Below are 20,599 nucleotides of genomic sequence, written 5' to 3'. Positions count from 1 at the left end.
CCCAATTGAGCATGCATTTCACTTGCTGAAATCCAGACTTAAGACGGAAAGACCCACAAACAAGCAAGACCTGAAGGCTGCGGCTGTAAAGGCCTGGCAAAGCATTAAGAAGGAGGAAACCCAGCGTTTGGTGATGTCCATGGGTTCCAGACTTAAGGCAGTGATTGCCTCCAAAGGATTTGCAACAAAATATTGAAAATAAAAATATTTTGTTTGGGTTATGTTTATTTGTCCAATTACTTTTGACCTCCTAAAATGTGGAGTGTTTGTAAAGAAATGTGTACAATTCCTACATTTTCTATCAGATATTTTTGTTCAACCCTTCAAATTAAACGTTACAATCTGCACTTGAATTCTGTTGTAGAGGTTTCATTTCAAATCCAATGTGGTGGCATGCAGAGCCCAACTCGCGAAAATTGTGTCACTGTCCAAATATTTCTGGCCCTAACTGTGTGTATATATATATATATATATATATATATATATATATATATATATATATATATATATATATATATATATATATATATATATATATATATATATATATATATAATTTAAAAAAATTATATATATATGTGTTTTTCCAACTGAACAATCTCTGAAGTTTACTACTGCTGTGATGCACATAAATCTGACAGATTATATGAAGGCAGATATCACTGTAACCAGATCGTCCTACAAGACAGACGGTTTAGGATTATTTACAGTAATTAGGCTACACGGAACCCTTTCAGTTGATCACATTGGTTACTACCTGAACAGTGCCTTATTGAGGTATTCTGTGTGCGTCTTGCGAATTTCCTCCAGGTTACTGACGGTGTGAAGTTTGTTCTTGAATTCACTCCAAGTGACGTGCAGAATCTGGTTAGCGATGTAACCCTGGATAACCTTCACAAAGTGCTGCATTTCATGGCGGTAAAGCTGAAGCTGCCGATACTGGGAAGAATTAGATGCTTGGTTCACTAGAGCTGTAGACAAAACAAAAATAGCATAGATTAGGAGTCTGCTTACCCATCTCTCACATGTAAAGAGTAACTATTGATTTATGGAAAATAAATAAGACGGTACACATGAAAATATAGCAATCTGAGTCCTTAATATGCAAATCTGTGGTTAATTTGCCTCTGAGCTTTCTGGACGTATGTGTCAAGAATATTAATGAGATGTTTATTCCAACAGAATGGCAGAATCTATAAGACTGGTGTTACTGGATTCTTTTTAAAGAGGTAGTCACGTCTTTTGGTCACTGGTTCCTGCTGCTAAGTGTCGTTCCAAGAGGATATACATTTTCTTTGATAGACCATAGTAGTCAATAGACGACTGTAGCACTATCTGTAAAGATAATCATTTCTAGCCATGAGAACAATTGCACCCCCTTTGCCAGCTGCTCTTTGTCCTCTAAGGCCTCTTGGTCAAGGGGTGCGAGGTAATTATACATATACAAACAGCCCCATTCTATATTGGATCTTAAAGAATTGAATTCCTGACCATAAAAGTCGCTAAACGTTTTGAGTGGAGGAGCTCCTAGTGGGGGCCGAAAAGAGCTCTTGGTTCGGAGACCTAGGCCACTAGAGATAATCAGTGCTGATTGGTAGTGAGTGAAGTAGAGGGGACAGCATTAAAGAAATGAGCCTTTGAGCGCAAGTTCCTCCAGCTCCAGATTGAAAGTGCTACATTTATACACTGGGCAGAAGGACAAACCTTTCTGCAGCAGAGACAACTGTGAGATACTGACATTTAGATATATATTGACAGATGATTTACATGGGAATGAGTAATTCTCAGTCTCCAGTCTCCTCTTACATTGGCCTCCTCATTGGGTCTTCTCTGTTGTCTTCTTGCTGGTCTCTTTCCTATTGAATTACGGACCAGGATTCTACTTGTGCATCTATCCCCAGAAGGGCCGTGGTTTTTAATTATGGACTTGTCTCTGGTGTGTGCTCCGATGCTGAGCCCGCATCTTTCCCCCATATGACAGCGGATTTGATCAGCTGTCATGTGCCTTTAACAGGCGCAGGAGGAGCAGTGCTCAGCCCGTAGCTATTAACCTGTTAATTGCCGCTCAGAACTTGACATGTGTCAGCGGGGCAAGCGTCATTCCACTCTTCCATTGGCGAACACGTAACGTGATCACAAGGCGCTGATTGGTTGTCATGACAACTGGAGGCATGCTGAAGACCCCAGTGTTTGTTATTACAATACTCCTGCGAATGCCAGCTCGCGGCTAGAGTTCATAGAAGTTTGTGATTTTTGCTATACATAGCACAGGTAATAACTGGATGATCGAAGCTTCAAGTCTCCTAGGGGAACTATTAAATAAAGTGGAAAAAAGAAGTTTTCAAAAAATATGAAGAAAAAAAAAAAACAGGTTCGAAACACCCCCTTTTTGCCCCATTGAAAATAAAACAATATTTTTAAAAAGATATTTGGTATCACAGACTTCAGAAATGTTCAATCGATCAAATCAAAATATAAAATAAATGCGGTGCGGTGATGTAACATGTGGTGCCTGGCACCCAATCAGCGCTGGGGTCACTGTCCCCACGGATTGAACATAGAGGAAGTCTGGGCTGCCGCTGATCCATGTGAAGGAAGAGAGAGTGACGCCAGGCACCATGTGTTACAACAGCGCACGAGTGCGGACACCGCTGGAACGGGGCTAACATGAGAGGTGAGTATAGCTTTTTTGTTTTTTATTTTATCAGGGCCAAACATTTAGTTCAAGAAGGGGTTGTCCTAATAATGGACAACCCCGTTAAGACTTCACACTTGGTTAAAAAGGGTACACCAGAACAACTGGTGGATGAACCAGAGCCTTTAATGAGAAAAGGAAAATTGGTCCCAGTAAACACTTGTGTATACGGCTGATTTTCTCATATGAGTGCCATCTGCCGTTTTCATGGATAGTATTTGTACCTATGATATTCTATGGGGCTGTGCACATATTTGGGTCCGTGAAAAAATATCAGACCACACTTGTGTAACAAAGATTTTCAAGGACTGACAGAATGGAGAAGGAAGAATGTTCTAGAACTAAAACACAATCACTCCACAGGGATGGCTGGCCCCTCAGACCGGACATGGATATGAAATTAGTGTACTCACGCATTTTTTTTAACCAAGTACGAAGTCTTAATATTTCTTGCGATAAGATCTGTCTTTTACGATTACTCATGAGCCTGTGCACTTCTCTGAGGGAATTCTGTTTTAATGTCGTTTTACCTGTGCGTTTTAAGTGGAACCAAACATCCCTGAGAGTCCAGACCATGTGTTTCAGTTGTAGGAGAAAAGAGAAAATCTTATTGTACTTGTTGATGCAGTTATCCGTGATGACGATGTTGAGCGGCCAATCAACCTGCAGAAGATGGAAAACATCATTTAATCACTTCATACAAGTTGTAATAGATCATTTCTCTCCAAAGCATATTTATTATCACACCCACCAGGTACAGTATATAGATTATTTTACCTTATATCTTAATTCCAAGCAACTTAACGTATCAGGAGCTGTAGCCGAGAACACTGCTGGGATGTACTTTAGTGCAAAAGAAAGATTGGATGCCAGATGAGAGTCGCCATGTAGGCTGTACTGCAGAGCTTTGTTCAATATGGAATTCAGAACCAAGGGAGTGAACAGCTCGCGGAGGGCCTGACCGGACACCAGCTAGGAAACAAATGGGGCAAGGTCAGCGGACGCTACACACAGGCAGGTAACACGCGCATGCGCTTCTTAGGGCACAGTACATACGTTTCTTATTGGCTTGGTCACGTTACTTTGTAGTCCATGGAAATTTGTACAATAGTGTGAAATACAGTATAGTCACAATGCAGGATCTTTAGTATGTTAAAATCATGGCATACTATAGAATAAGTTAAAAAAACAAAAACATAGTTTTTCTATGCAGTACCTTAAAGAGAATGTCACCAGATTTCAGCTACCTCATCTAAGAGCAGCCTAATGTAGAGAAAGAGACCCTGAATCCAACGATGTGTCACTTAGATTACTGGGTGCAGCGGATCTTAGATTTAGAATGCTGCAGAGCTGAGAACACTGATCCTGCCCACACCAAGCTCTGAAAGGCAGTGAGCTGCTTATCACAGGAGGCGGCTGAGTTTGACTTACAGGCATTGGTTGCTGTAGCTGCTGTAGTCCAAGCAACGGAATTTCGGGGGCCCATACTGGCAACATTTTCAGGCCCCCTTGAGACTCCACCCAGGTTCCACCCCAGCTCCGCCTTCACCCCTCAAACCTTCCATAACCCTACCGCCCATTCTTCTTCTGCACCACATTCTCACCAGTCACACATTAACAGTTCCCATCGAATATTAGATCACATGCATAGTAGCTTTTGTTTTGGCCAAAAAAATGTTTGTAAGCTGCTGCCACAACAAGGAAGACCCTTGGCAGCACCCTACTCTACTCTAACCTATTAAAATTACCTTAACATATCCAATACTCTTTTCAAGTATATTTTTCTTTATTTTTCTTTAACCCCTTAACAACCGCCGATAAGCATTAAAACATTGGCCGCTATGGGACCTCATTCCCTCATTGCAGTTTTAAACTGGTGATAGGGAATAAGAGAATAGCTCCGCACAGAGTTGGAAAATCTCTGAAGTTTCAGGTAGCAGGAGTAGCTGAGACCCTGGAGAACACGATCAGGGCCATTGTTCCCAGTCTCCGATCATGTGATCCCGTTATTCAATGAATAGAGGCGATCATAAAAGTTATTTCTCTCTCCTCTGACACGATATAACATGTCAGAGGAGAAATTATGTCCCCAGGTCCCCCACAGTACCTTGGTACCCCTGGTCCTCGGCCCTCCTCTTCCTTCTCCTGAAGCAAAATGGCAGGAGCATGCGCAGCCGAGATCTGCCTCCCTGCACTTGGCAACCGCAGGGATGGTTCCTATTTGTTGCTGATTTTTTTTATCACTCACATAGGGTCTATCACATTGCTCAAAAATCCAATAATTATTAATTAGGACAGCACTTGGGCTGCGCATCACTGTGCACCCCCTTTGACCAACCACTTTGTGTTGTCCACTTAGATTACTTTTTTTTATTTTAGAATTATTTCTTTCATTCTTTGCAGCTATGGTTAGGCCCCATACACCAGTAATGCCTTGATGGCAGCCCTGCCAGGCAATGACGTTCAGTGTAAGGAAACGACAGCACACAGCCTGACACATCGTTGAATTCTGTGCTTCATGCTGTCCTCAGAATACATAGCACAAACCTGCTGACAGGATGCAGTTTCCATTGAAGAAAAAGAAATTCTAGGAATATTTTCTAGAACAGCATCTTAAAAAGCTAAAATGATGGACTTTGTAACCCTTCCGTGTCACTGATGGACAGCTTTCTCCTGGACTCTGCATAGGCAGAAAACTTCCAATTAGTGGTGGAGGGCAGAGTTAGACACAGCTCAAAAATATTGAGAACTCATAACTAAAAGGAATAGCAGAGCTGCAGCAGATAGAACAATGTTTTCTCAAAACTACAGCAAGAAGCCCAGTAAGTGACACACAACTGGAATCAGTGTGTCTGTCCCTTGGCTATTTTATGCTGTCCTCGAATGGGGGTGCACAAAATCTGAAGACAGAGTGTAACATTCAATTTTGCCAGCATTTTCCAGATGCAATTATGGAGTATTCTATTTAGCACCCTGAGTGTTTGACTTTTAGGCCAGGGTGTAATTGTAACTACATCAAAAGACCCTGAGGCGGATCAGGAAAATCATGGCCCATAGCCAGACTGTGACACTCTGACCTCTGAATTCTGCCTTAGAAAAACACAACTATGACTTTCTCAATTTTATCAAAAAAGAGACAAAAAAAAAACAAAACAACAAAACCTGCATTTTAGGTGCTGAGCGGCAGAAAATCTATGAAAAATGGTTCACCTTTTCAAAGAGCAGATCACTGAGTGACTGGGCAAATTCTCCATCTTCCATTAGCAGGAAATGTCGGATTGCTGCAAAATGTTTTTCCATATTCAGCTCCACAAAATAGTAATCCACCACAGCTTTGTTCACTAGGGAAACACTAGGAACCAATGCAGAGTCAGTGAGCGGTGATCTGGAAACCATCAATAGTTATACAGAACTAGTAAAGCGGCTGGCCACCCAGGACACCATGTCTTGTGTTTCAGGAGGACATTTTAGCACATTTTTAGCCCCAACAATACATCACTGTGACAGGTAGCATGTGCAGAACTGACCTGGATACAATCGGAGCCGTCACAGAATATTTCATCAGCACTGGTAGGGAGAGAAGCTCAATGAGCTGGACGGCTGTCTCGTCAGTAGCGGACTCTATGTCCCGGTCCAGCGGAAAGGAGAACTCTCGTGGCATCACATGGCTGAGCATGTGGGGAACCGGAGGCTTTGCTGGAGGCCCAAAACAAAGTGCATCATGGAAGTAGAAACATTTTATGGAACTTGTATCAAGAGATCGTTATACAAAGGTACGTAAGTCAAGAACGGAGAAGAGTGGGGGAGGGAAAGTAATAGTGGAGAAAAGAGGACACTTTTCAGTGTCTGCAAAGCCTTTTCCCATGGGCAGCACCAAGCTTCAGTCTATGAAATGTCCACAAATGGAAGATCGGGCGATGCAACCCATGCATGAGCAACTCCCATTCATACACACGGTCCATGCTAGCTTCCTGCACAAGATCAACGTTTGCTGCTAATAGGGTCATATACGGTCATCTGTGCTTGCAGAGCTCCAGATCATCTAAGCACCTTGTACATGCCCAATGTTTCAATGGAGGTTGTTAATCAACTTGTTGCATCACATCACACCATCTCCAGTGAGCGGCATGATGTCAGGGGCTTCATACGGACTATAAGGGTGCAGTAAGATGGCTGTATAAATCAGAGAGAGATCGGAACACAATGCGTGGACTGGCTGTCAGCTCTCCCGACCCGAGCGTGACAGCTACATAGAAGTGCATGAAGTTGTCACGCTTGGGTCAGGAGAGCGGGCGGCCAAGTCCACACACTGCGTTGCGATCTCTCTCTGATTTATATGGCCAGTATATATTAGTCAGTTGTAAAGATTCTACCTAAAGATGTCGACCCCAGTAAATAGAACCTGTCAGCTGCACATACCTGTATTCTCCATGAAATAACAATGCTGGATCAGGTCTTTTTACAATTCTACATTGTGCATTTCTTCTGATATTCCCCCAGAAATGTTTGATTAAATTGGCAACTGGGTGTTACCAGCTGAGAGGTGTTGTCCCTACAGTGTCAAAATGGGAAGTGATGGAAGCAGGGGCTAGGGATAGAGCTGCCAAAGGTACGGAACCAGTAGGTACCACTGGGGGATTACCATATGAGTGAGCTTTATTAATGCTATGCGTTTCAGAGCTGATCTAGCTCCTTCTTCATGCATGATATACAGTGAAGGAAATAATTATTTGATCCCGTGGTGATTTTGTAAGTTTGCCCACTGAGAAAGACATGAACAGTCTATAATTTTAAGGGTAGGATAATTTTAACATTGAGAGATAGAATATCAAAAATAAAATCCAGAAAATCACATTGTATAAGTTATATAAATTTATTTGCATTTTGCAGTGAGAAATAAGTATTTGATCCCCTACCAACCATTAAGAGTTCTGGCTCCTACAGACCAGTTAGACCAGGGGTGGGCAATTAATTTTGCCATGGGGCCGCATGAGAAATTGGGATGGTTTTAGAGGGCCGGACTAATATAATTAACTCATTTTTACCCAATAGTATACATATGTCATATGCGATCTTTTCATAAACAAACAGTATGTTAAACTCCCCCTCTCCCCAGTATGTGATATCCCCCACTTTAGGTAGTATTCTCCATGTAGCCTCCAATATGTAGTATCCCTTAATGTAGCCATCCCCTGTAGGTGATCCCCACTGATAGCAATCCCCCTGCCCTGCCACCCCCAGAATGTGATATCCCCCACTTTAGGTAGTATTCTCCATGTAGGTCTAAAGGTACCGTCACACTAAGCGACGCTGCAGCGATACCGACAACGATGTCGATCGCTGCAGCGTCGCTGTTTGGTCGCTGGAGAGCTGTCACACAGACAGCTCTCCAGCGACCAACGATCCCGAAGTCCCCGGGTAACCAGGGTAAACATCGGGTTACTAAGCGCAGGGCCGCGCTTAGTAACCCAATGTTTGCCCTGGTTACCGTTGTAAATGTAAAAAAACAAACACTACATACTTACATTCCCGGTGTCTGGTCATGTCCCTCGCCTTCAGCTTCCCGCACTGACTGAGCGCCGACTGTAAAGTACAGCGGTGACGTCACCGCTGTGCTGTGCTTTACGGCTGGCCGGCGCTCACCAGTCAGTGCGGGAAGCTGACAGCGAGGGACATGACCAGACACCGGGAATGTAAGTATGTAGTGTTTGTTTTTTCACATTTACAACGGTAACCAGGGTAAACATCGGGTTACTAAGCACGGCCCTGTGCTTAGTAACCCTATATTTACCCTGGTTACCAGTGAAGACATCGCTGGATCGGTGTCACACACGCCGATCCAGCGGTGTCAGCGGGAGATCCAGCGACAAAATAAAGTGCTGGACTTTCCCCAGCAACCAACGATCTCCCAGCAGGGGCCTGATCGTTGGTCGCTGTCACACATAACGATTTCATTAACGATATCGTTGCTACGTCACAAATAGCAACGATATTGTTAACGATATCGTTATGTGTGACGGTACCCTAACTGTTAGACGCTCCTAATCAGTTCGTTACCTGCATTAAAGACAGCTGTCTTACTTAGTCACCTTTTTAAACGTCTCCTGTCCACAGACTCATTCAGTCAGACTCTAACCTCTACAACATGGGCAAGACCAAAGAGCTGTCTAAGGCTATCAGGGCCAAGATCATACAACTGCACAAAGCTAGAATGGGCTACAAAAACATACATAAGACGCTGGGTGAGAAGGAGACAACTGTTGGTGCAATAGTAAGAAATACAATTTAACGGTCAATCGACATAGATCTGGGGCACCATGCAAAATGTCACCTCGTGGGGTATCCTTGATCATGAGGCAGGTGAGAGATCAGCCTAAAACTGAACGGGGGGAACTTGTTAATGATCTCAAGGCAGCTGGGACCAGAGTCACCAAGAAAACGATTGGTAACACATTACGCTGTAAAGGTTTAAAATCCTGCAGTGCCCGCAAGGTCCCCCTGCTCAAGAAGACACATGTGCAGGCATGTCTGAAGTTTGCCAATGAACATCTGGATGATTCTGTGAGTGACTGGGAGAAGGTGCTATGGTCAGATGAGTCAAAGATTGAGGTATTTGGCATTAAATCGCCAAGTTTGGAGGAAGAGAAATGCTGCCTATGACACAAAGAACACCATCCCCACTGTCAAGCATGGAGGTGGAAACATTATGTTTTGGGGGTGTTTCTCTGCTAAAGGCACAGGACTACTTCAATGGGAGAATGGATGGAGCTATGTACCGTAAAATGCTGAGTGACAATCTCCTTCCCTCCGCCAGGACATTAAAAATGGGTCATTGCTGGGTCTTCCAGCAAGACAATGACCCAAAACATACATCCAAGGCAACAAAGGAGTGGCTCACAAAGAAGCACATTAAGATCATGGAGTGGCCTAGCCAGTCTCCAGACCTTAATCCCATAGAAAACTTATGGAGGGAGTTGAAGCTTCGAGTTGCCAAACGACAGCCTCAAAATCTTAATGATTTAGAGATGATCTGCAAAGAGTGGATCAAAATTCCTCCTGACACGTGCGAAAACCTCATCATCAACTACAAAAACCGTCTGACTGCTGTGCGTGCCAAAAAGGGTTTTGCCACCAAGTATTAAGTCTTGTTTGCCAGAGGGATCAAATACTTATTTCTCACTGCAAAATGCAAATACATTTATATAATTTATACAATGTAATTTTCTGGATTTTATTTTTTATATTCTATCTCTCAATGTTAAAATTAACCTACCCTTACAATTATAGACTGTTCATGTCTTTGTCAGTGGGCAAAATTACAAAGTCAGCAAGGGATCAAATACTTATTTCCTTCACTGTACATGCCTGAAGAAGGAGCTAGATCAGCTCTGAAACAAGTAGCATTTTAAGAGGAATCACTGACAAACATAATTCAGAGTTATATAACAAAAAAAGCTATGATTCAGTATCAGTAGTTCATGGGGTATATCGGCATATAGCGGGAGGAAAAGCCAAGAGAGCTGGCAGGAAATACGGAAAGTTTGTTGCCGTTTTACACTTTTCTGAAGTAGCTTACACATGATCTCATAGGTATCTTGATATTTTTCAAGGCAATAGCTGTCTGCCAGTGTCTGTAGATAAGTCTGCTGTTTCTTCCAGGCGCCACCATTGATGTCGTCCTCTCCTTCAGGGTGATCATCACTTGCGCCCCCTGTGTTTTCTGTCTCGTCACCAGATACTGCTCCCATACACTGTAGAGAGTCGATCTGAAGAAAACAAAAAACATTTTAACGGTTTACCGTATTTGCAAATTTTGCTGCATGATCCAATTTTTCAGACTTCACACATATTTCAGCATAAAGGACATACAAAAACTGTATCAAAACAGTAACTTGTGAACAGAACTTACAGAGCACAGGCCTAGTATACAGAAAAAAAGCTATGAAAGATTATTCCCTTAAGAACTACACCAACTTTATATTGTGATTTTTTTTTTTTAAATGACAAAATTTCTCTGAGATTAGCGATTTATTGGCTTATTTCCTTATTGACTTCAACTGGGAAAATTATAAGCACCATATTTCTACTAAAACCAACTGATTGGGAACCTTCCCATACAAAGCTCACCTTAAAGGGGATGTCCACTGCTCAGACATCGCCTTCTCAATACCCGTTTTTTCCAGTAGAATACCATTTATGCTCACCTCGGTACTGGCGCTGCCCTGGCAGTATCTATTCTCACTCTTCCCGGACTTGCATGACATTTTTATGTCACACAATCCCTGTGGCTGATTACAGATGCTGGCTTCACTAACCACTCCTTTGGACAAATCAAACATGTTGAGGAATTGAGTGCTGCGGCCTCACTTCCTCCGAATGTCTGATTTGTGAGAAAGAGGGGTGGGGGGGTCAGTAAAGCCAGCTCTAATTGGTCACAGGGATCGTAGGACATAAAAATGTCACGCAAGTCTGGGGAGAGAGAGCCGACACTGCCAAAATGGTTCCGGCATCAGAGGTGAGTATAAGTGTTCTTATTCTACTGGAACAAACAGGGATTGAGAAGGGGTTGTCTGAGCATTGGACATCCCCTTTAATTTACAGAAAACGCTACAATATTTCACTTTTTTGAGGACGTAGGTGATCTTTATAGTCTTTGTGTTGTTTTGTCATTTTCTTACTGAAATTCACCATGTTCCGATCTCACTGCAGGGAGCCAATCGATAGAGGGAGTGATCTCTGTCAATCTGCTTACATGCCATGGTCGCTATGAACTAAGGCATGAAAAGGGTTAATTGAACAGCTGCAGATTGCGGACATCTATCATTCACCATTGCTATGTCTGTGCTGTTTGTTAGAAGTGAAGATTCAGTTTTTTCATGTCCTTATGGAAATCCACTCGTTCTATTAGGATGTGAAAAGGCAGCAGTGTGATGGGAGCTGGTTAATCTGGATAATAACCACCTTACACAATGAGTAAAGAAACCATATCATTCTTAGAGGAGGAGCTCTTACCTGTACATCAGCTTTGGTTTCTGGAGGAAGCGACTTCGTGTCTTCAGATATGTTTTCTGCTATGAGAAACAAATCTGAAATTATTACTATAGAGTACTGAATGTTTCTGCATTACTATGTAGAGGCAAAAAGGATTACTGTACTAGAGAAACAGTGAACAAAAAATGTAAAATATAAAATGAAAAATATCCTGCCAATTCCTCCTACTTTTCTCAGATTCAATTTAATCTCATCTTATATTTAAAACCAAAGGAAAAAAAAATTATATATGTACAATATATCTATATCTCTCATATATATATATATATATATATATATATATATATATATATATATATATATATATATATATATATATATATATACACACACACACACACACACACATATATATATATATATACACACACATATATATACTAGCTGAAGAGCCCGGCGTTGCCTGGGCATAGTAAATATCTGTGGTTAGTTATAGCACCTCACTTCTCTTATTTTCCCATCACGCCTCTCATTTTCCCAATCACATCTTTCATTTTCCCCCTCACATCTCTCATTTTCTCCCTCACTCCTCTCATTTTCTCCCTCACTCCTCTCATTCCCCTCTAACACTTGTCATTTCAACCTCACATCTGTCATTTTCTGATCACTCCACTATTTTTCCTCACTCCTCTCATTTTGCACTCACACCTTTTCATTTTCACCTCACACCTCTCATTTTCACCTCATCACCTCAGTATATACATGTTTGTCATCTCCCTTATATATAGTATACATCTGTATGTCATCTCCTGTATATAGTATATACCTGTATGTCATCTCCCCTGTATATAGTATATACCTGCTGTGTGTCATCTTCCCTATATATAGTATATACCTGAATGTCATCTCCTTCTATATATAGTATATACCTGTATGTCATCTCCTCCTGTATATAGTATATACCTGTGTGTCATCTCCTCCTGCATATAGTATATACTTGCATGTCATCTTCTATATATAGGATATACCTGTATGTCTTCTCCTCCTGTATATAGTATATACCTGTATGTCATCTCCTCCTGTATATAGTATATACCTGTGTGTCATCTCCCCTGTATATAGTATATACCTGTGTGTCATCTCCTCCTGTATTAGACCTCGTTCACACGTTATTTGCTCAGTATTTTTACCTCAGTATTTGTAAGCTAAATTGGCAGCCTGATAAATCCCCAGCCAACAGGAAGCCCTCCCCCTGGCAGTATATATTAGCTCACACATACACATAATAGACAGGTCATGTGACTGACAGCTGCTGTATTTCCTATATGGTGCAATTGTTGTAGTTTGTCTGCTTATTAATCAGATTTTTATTTTTGAAGGATAATACCAGACTTGTGTGTGTTTTAGGGCGAGTTTCGTTTGTCAAGTTGTGTGTGTTGAGTTGCGTGTGGCGACATGCATGTAGCGACTTTTGTGAGATGAGTTTTGTGTAGCAACATGCGTGTAGCAACTTTTTGTGTGTCGAGTTGCATGTGACAGGTTAGTGTAGCAAGTTGTGTGCAGCAAGTTTTGCGCATGGCGAGTTTTGCGCGTTGCGAGTATTATGTGTGGTGCCTTTTGAGTATGTGCAAGTTTTGTGTGAGGCAACTTTTGCATGTGTTGCAACTTTTGTGCATGTGGCAATTTTTCCGCGTGTGCAAGTTTTGCGTGTGGCGAGTTTTTCATGAGGAGAATTTTGCACTTGTGGCAAGTTTTGCAAGAGCCTAGTTTTTGCATGTGGCGAGTTCTGCGCGTGGCGAGTTTTGAGTGGCGACTTTTGTGTTTTGACTTTTATGTGGCGAGGTTGGTGTATTTGTGGTGAAATGTGTGCTGAGGGTAATATGTGTTCAAGCACATGGTAGTGTGTGGCGCATTTTGTGTGTGTTCATATCCCCGTGTGTGGTGAGTATCCCATGTCGAGGCCCCACCTTAGCAACTGTACGGTATATACTCTTTGGCGCCATCGCTCTCATTCTTTAAGTCCCCCTTGTTCACATCTGGCAGCTGTCAATTTGCCTCCTACACTTTTCCTTTCATTTTTTCCCATTATGTAGATAGGGGAAAAATTGTTTGGTGAATTGGAAAGCGCGGGGTTAAAATTTCACCTCAACATAGCCTATGATGCTCTCAGGGACCAGACGTGTGACTGTGCAAAATTTTGTTGCTGTAGCTGCGACGCTTCCAACACTTTTCCTTTCACGTTTTCCCCATTATGTAGATAGGGGCAAAATTGTTTGGTGAATTGGAAAGCGCGGGGTTAATATTTCACCTCACAACATAGCCTATGACGCTCTCGGGGTCCAGACATGTGACTGTGCAAAATTTTGTTGCTGTAGCTGCGACGCTTCCAACACTTTTCCTTTCACTTTTTTCCCCATTATGTAGATAGGGGCAAAATTGTTTGGTGAATTGGAACGCGCGGGGTTAAAATTTCGCCTCACAATATAGCCTATGACGCTCTCGGGGTCCAGACGTGTGACTGTGCAAAATTTTGTGGCTGTAGCTGCGACGGTGCAGATGCCAATCCCAGACATACACACACACACACTCAGCTTTATATAGTAGAGATATATATATATATATATATATATATACACATACACATATATATATACATACACTGTATATACTCGAGTATAAGCCGAGACTTTCAGCCCAAATTTTTGGGCTGAAAGTGCCCCTCTCGGCTTATACTCAAGTCAAGGTGGGTGGCAGGGTCGGCGGGTGAGGGGGAGAGGGCGCTGAGGCATACTTACCTGCTTCCAGCGATCCTGGCGCTCCCCCTGCCGTCCCACGGTCTTCTGTGCTGCAGCTTCTTCCTCTATCAGCGGTCACGTGGGACCGCTCATTAGAGAAATGAATAGGCGGCTCCACCTCCCATAGGGGTGAAGCCGCCTATTCATTTCTCTAATCAGCGGTAACGGTGACCGCTGATAGAGGATGAAGCTGCGGCACCGAAGACAGCTGTGCGGGGGAAGGAGCCGGACGCCAGGACCAGGTAAGTATCGCATATTCACCTGTCCACGTTCCAGCCGCCGGGCGCCGCTCCATCTTCCCGGCGTCTATCAGCGCTCTGACTGTTCAGGTCAGAGGGCGCGATGACGCATATAGTGTGCGCAGCGCCCACTGCCGGATCAGTCAGAGCAGAGAGACGCCGGGACCGGACGCTGGGAGCTGCAAGCAAGAGAGGTGAGTATGTGTTTTTTTTTTTTTTTTTACTGCAGCAGCAGCAGCGACAATGGCAGAGCTTTCTATGGGGAAATATGAACGGTGCAGAGCACTATATGGGGCACAGCTATAGGGCAATAATGAACGGTGCAGAGCACTATATGGGGCACAGCTATGGGGCAATAATGAACGGTGCAGAGCACTATATGGCACAGCTATGGGGAAATATGAACGGTGCAGAGCACTATATGGGGCACAGCTATAGGGCAATAATGAACGGTGCAGAGCACTATATGGGGCACAGCTATAGGGCAATAATGAACGGTGCAGAGCACTATATGGGGCACAGCTATAGGGCAATAATGAACGGTGCAGAGCACTATATGGGGCACAGCTATGGGGAAATAATGAACGGCGCAGAGCACTATATGGGGCAGAGCTATAGGGCAATAATGAACGGTGCAGAGCACTATATGGGGCACAGCTATAGGGCAATAATGAACGGTGCAGAGCATATATGGGGCACAGCTATAGGGCAATAATGAACGGTGCAGAGCACTATATGGGGCACAGCTATAGGGCAATAATGAACGGTGCAGAGCACTATATGGGGCACAGCTATAGGGCTATAATGAACGGTGCAGAGCACTATATGGGGCACAGCTATAGGGCTATAATGAACGGTGCAGAGCACTATATGGGGCACAGCTATAGGGCAATAATGAACGGTGCAGAGCACTATATGGGGCACAGCTATAGGGCAATAATGAACGGTGCAGAGCACTATATGGGGCACAGCTATGGGGAAATAATGAACGGTGCAGTGCACTATATGGGGCAGAGCTATAGGGCAATAATGAACGGTGCAGAGCACTGTATGGGACACAGCTATAGGGCAATAATGAACGGTGCAGAGCACTGTATGGGGCACAGCTATAGGGCAATAATGAACGGTGCAGAGCACTATATGGGGCAGAGCTATAGGGCAATAATGAACGGTGCAGAGCACTATATGGGGCACAGCTATAGGGCAATAATGAACGGTGCAGAGCACTATATGGGGCACAGCTATAGGGCAATAATGAACGGTGCAGAGCACTATATGGGGCACAGCTATAGGGCAATAATGAACGGTGCAGAGCACTATATGGGGCACAGCTATAGGGCAATAATGAACGGTGCAGAGCACTATATGGGGCACAGCTATAGGGCAATAATGAACGGTGCAGAGCATATATGGGGCACAGCTATAGGGCAATAATGAACGGTGCAGAGCACTATATGGGGCACAGCTATAGGGCAATAATGAACGGTGCAGAGCACTATATGGGGCACAGCTATAGGGCTATAATGAACGGTGCAGAGCACTATATGGGGCACAGCTATAGGGCAATAATGAACGGTGCAGAGCACTATATGGGGCACAGCTATAGGGCAATAATGAACGGTGCAGAGCACTATATGGGGCACAGCTATAGGGCAATAATGAACGGTGCAGAGCACTATATGGGGCACAGCTATGGGGAAATAATGAACGGTGCAGAGCACTATATGGGGCAGAGCTATAGGGCAATAATGAACGGTGCAGAGCACTATATGGGGCACAGCTATAGGGCAATAATGAACGGCACAGAGCACTATATGGGGCACAGCTATAGGGCAATAATGAACGGCGCAGAGCACTATATGGGGCAGAGCTATAGGGCAATAATGAACGGCGCAGAGCACTATATGGGGCAGAGCTATAGGGCAATAATGAACGGCGCAGAGCACTATATGGGGCACAGCTATGGGGAAATAATGAACGGTGCAGAGCACTATATGGGGCAATAATGAACAGTGCAGAGCACTATATGGCACAGCTATGGGGAAATAATGAACGGTGCAGAGCACTACATGGCACAGCTATGTGGAAATAATGATCTATTTTTATTATTGAAATTCACCGGTAGCTGCTGCATTTCCACCCTAGGCTTATACTCGAGTCAATAGATTTTCCCAGTTTTTTGTGGCAAAATTAGGGGGGTCAGCTTATACTCGGGTCAGCTTATACTCGAGTATATACGGTATTTTTTTTTCTTTTTTCTGAGTGTCTGGCTGGAAAGGCACTAGCTGAAGCAGAAGCCTCCCTGCTGTGCCCTGCGGAGTGACAGAGGATCACTAAGCCCCACCCACTAAGAAAAGAGGGCGTGGCTTCAGCTAGTCACCGGCTGAAGATGGAATTGATTAACCCCTTTGTTTTCTGCAAGATTTCTATAAAACTTATTGTTTCAGGATCATGAAGAAATTGCTGCAGACTAACAGGGCAGCTAGGTTTCTTATTTTATTTAAAGATTAATTTTTAGGCCACTTAATATATTTGATAGCGTGCTACCATGAACAATAAAATATGTAACTGGCGGCTTTACAACATCTTGCACAGGGAAATTATAAATATATTGTAAAGGGCATTTCTGCCTATTAAAAACTAATCAGCAGGGGTCCAACTACTTGGACACCGTCTGACCTTATACAGAATCTGTCACCCCCTGGAACGTATATAACCTATCACTATTGTGTGACGACACAGCACTTCATTTTAATTATATCAGATGTCCATTTTTAGTAGGCCAGGAGACACAGGCTATTGGCTAAACGTTGACTACTAAATTCATGTGTTTTTCTTCGGTTGGTCAAGAATCAGACTATTGTTCATATGAATATTAACTCTTCTTGTAGGTTGATTTGATGTTTGTGAATTGCTGAATGGCTGCTGGTTACCTCTTATAACCCCAAATTTGCAGAAAGATCCTTTTATGTTAATATTTCAGATTGAGAAGCTGAACATACCTATATGGTGTTGTTATATACTTAATTCTAGATGTAATAGCCAAGTAAGGTATTTAATAATTACCTTCTTTCATGTTTTCTTCATTTTCTTTCCCACTTGGTGGTGTCAATACAGCAGCAGTGTCAGAGGAAACTGTATTTTTAGAAGAAAGACCTTCTGTTTCCGAGGTTTCAGAAGTCAATCTATCACCATACAACACATTCTGAACTGTAGAATCAGAGGAATGGCCGAGTCCTGATTTCAGATGTGGAGACACACTAGTTTCCACGGTGGGAGACCATTCTCCGATTTTAATGCTTGAATGTGAGGCATGGCCAAAAGGACTCCAGCGAGGTTTTGTCTGCTCAGCGTCGGACACGAGCTCTCCAAGTTGTATATGGGATTGTGAAGCATGTCCATGTATATTCGACCTAGGTCGGGAGGATAAAACATCAGACACGTTCTCTCCAAACCTAATATTCACATCAGATACATGGCCATGGTGATTCCACCGGGGTCTAGAAAGTGTGACGTCAGACACATTTTCACCAATCTTGATATTGGCCTGAGATACATGGCCATGGACACTGTGCCTTGGTTTTGAATCCTCTATATCAGAAGTATACTCTCCTACTTTTATATGGCCTTCTGAGACATGGCCATGAATATTCCATCGAGGTGGAGCAGTCTTGATTTCAGACATGTATTCACCAATATTTATGTGGGAATCAGAAGCATGGCCATGTTGGCTAGCTTGCGGTTTGGGCAGAACAGTATCAGGAACATATTCTCCAACTTTGATACTGGCATCTGATGCATGCCCATGGATATTCCAACGCGGCCTTCTAGGTTGTTCATTAGATACATACTCTCCAATCTGAAGGTGTCCCTGAGAGACGTGTGCAAATGCCCCTGGCTTCAAAACTGTGTTAAAGTCATACTCACTTACAGGATTAACACTTGATGCATTTGTAGAGTCCAAGTTTTCTGCGGATTTTGGCAGATCAGAACCTATAACTTGTAAAGCATCGTCAATGTGACCCTGATCTACAGTTAGCAGTGTGTCCTGGCTCACCGTGGATGGTATAGGAAGGAAATCGTCAAATTCCAGAGCAGGTGTGTCCACATTTGTGCCATCTACTGCTTGGTCTGGAGCATTTATGGAGTCTGTTTTCTTTTCAGGGGTTGTAATTACAGTCTTTTGCACACACATAAAACTCTCATGTCTCAGTTTTTCAGTTTTCATATTGCCCGAAGACATATTTTCTAATGCAAGCATCTATAGAACAGAATATATGGATAATTAAAGAAAATACTGTTATTACCACATACACAGTAATACATGAACTGATTCAAGTTAATTACCCGACTTCCTGTTATATGACAAATGAAACAAAGGAAAAATGAAGACAATCTTTTAAAACGTGAACCACTGGAAGTGTCAGTGCTGCTAATACATTCAGTCCCCAGAGATATTCATTATTTCTCAGGGATCGGAGAACCTCGGCTCCTATTATACAACACATCACATATTAAATGTGGCAAAAGGGGGCGTCTCATCAAGTTAATTCCTCTCCCCCTTGAGGTACATGCATGCCACGGAGCAGCAATGTAGATGTACATTTACCATAAAAATGTTCTAAATGTAAAAAAAAAAAAAAAACCCTGACAAATATAAAATTGCATGTCATACCATATTTACTTGATCTTTTAATGGGTTATATGATTCAGGTGCAGGATCAGAGGTTTCGGGAAGTATCTGTTGTGTAGATGAACCCACTGGATTCTGTTCAAGCAATTCCTAAGTGAAGGAGCATAATGAGCATCAAGACACATCAGAGAAAGACTCCTCGGTAGTTTACTAATCCACAATGACAGCAGGAACCAAATACCTGTAAGTGGTTTTCATCATCCACAAAAAATTTCAGGCGAGCAGTCTCTAATTTATGACGCTGCAGCTTCCATAGAGCTCTCTGTTCTTTCCGAGTGGCCTCTTCGGATAATCGACTGTAATGCTGAACCAGTTCTTGTCTGTTATCAAATGAGTAAGAGAACTTTTTTTTTAAAAAAAAATAAGCATTTATTATAATCCAATACAACAGATTCCTTATGCTGAATCCAGCATAATCCTCCTTTTCTTCCTACTTTCTGTTCTGTAATGATCTAGAAAAATTATATACCAACCGGTATGTGAAAAGAAAATAATGCAGCTATAGCAATAGAAAAAAAAACTGGAGATGAACTGGAATATAAGATGGTATGCATGCAGCATGTAGGCGCATGTTCAGACTGGCCACTAAGCAGACAAAACCCGAGATTAAATCAAAATGATGAAAAATACCCAGCAGTAAATAAATAGCAATAGTGTATGAAAACAACAAAGAGACTGAGAGCAGAGCCCAATGTAGCAACAACATGCTGGTGGTTAAGGACAAGAGGGATGTCCTTTTCTTGACCACCAGATATGGTGATGGCAGCACCCCAACCGCTGTATGAGGTTCCTCTACACGGGTTCCCAAACCAGACTGTGTGCTGGGATACAATAATAACAAGAGGGGAGTTGATCTCTCTGACCAAGTCCCCTAGCCCTGCAATGCCATGTAGAAAGTTGTCCTTCCCTTCATAAAACAAAATCTCAGGTGTACCCTGAGGTACTCTCGCACAGTTAGTACATTTTAATTCCGTACCTGGCCCTCTTTCTAGGCAGGTATTGCCTGAATTTTTTGCCTCACCTTGCGGTGTATTAGGCTACTTTCACATTTCCGTCGGTACGGGCCCGTCGCAATGTGTCGGGCCGACGTACGTTGTGAAATAACTGCAAGACGTGGGCAGCGGATGCAGTTTTTCAACGCATCCGCTGCCCATTCTGCAGTCCGGGGTGGAGTGGGCGGAGTTTC

At 42.9% G+C, this 20,599-nt stretch overlaps 1 protein-coding gene across 4 annotated transcripts in view; it reads right to left on the bottom strand.

The window, feature by feature from the left end:
• TUBGCP6 (tubulin gamma complex component 6) overlaps positions 1 to 20,599 on the bottom strand; it is a 73,884-nt gene that overhangs the window by 16,339 nt on the left and 36,946 nt on the right. For 2 of the 4 annotated variants that reach the window (XM_069764931.1, XM_069764935.1), the window contains exons 15-24: positions 19,595 to 19,733; positions 19,396 to 19,503; positions 17,787 to 18,981; positions 11,708 to 11,781; positions 10,272 to 10,461; positions 6,223 to 6,391; positions 5,906 to 6,047; positions 3,473 to 3,667; positions 3,226 to 3,358; positions 758 to 971 (exon numbers count right to left, since the gene is read on the bottom strand). In XM_069764931.1, the coding sequence (XP_069621032.1) occupies positions 758 to 971; positions 3,226 to 3,358; positions 3,473 to 3,667; positions 5,906 to 6,047; positions 6,223 to 6,391; positions 10,272 to 10,461; positions 11,708 to 11,781; positions 17,787 to 18,981; positions 19,396 to 19,503; positions 19,595 to 19,733 (2,559 nt within the window). The remainder of the gene's footprint in view (positions 1 to 757; positions 972 to 3,225; positions 3,359 to 3,472; positions 3,668 to 5,905; positions 6,048 to 6,222; positions 6,392 to 10,271; positions 10,462 to 11,707; positions 11,782 to 17,786; positions 18,982 to 19,395; positions 19,504 to 19,594; positions 19,734 to 20,599) is intronic. The other 2 variants (XM_069764932.1, XM_069764934.1) reach the window with 2 other exon arrangements.

The sequence above is a fragment of the Ranitomeya imitator genome, chromosome 4 (genome assembly GCF_032444005.1).
Source record: "Ranitomeya imitator isolate aRanImi1 chromosome 4, aRanImi1.pri, whole genome shotgun sequence".
Taxonomy (NCBI): domain Eukaryota; kingdom Metazoa; phylum Chordata; class Amphibia; order Anura; family Dendrobatidae; genus Ranitomeya; species Ranitomeya imitator.
Note: the sequence above shows the minus strand (reverse complement) of the source record. Positions and strands in the feature narration are given on the sequence as shown.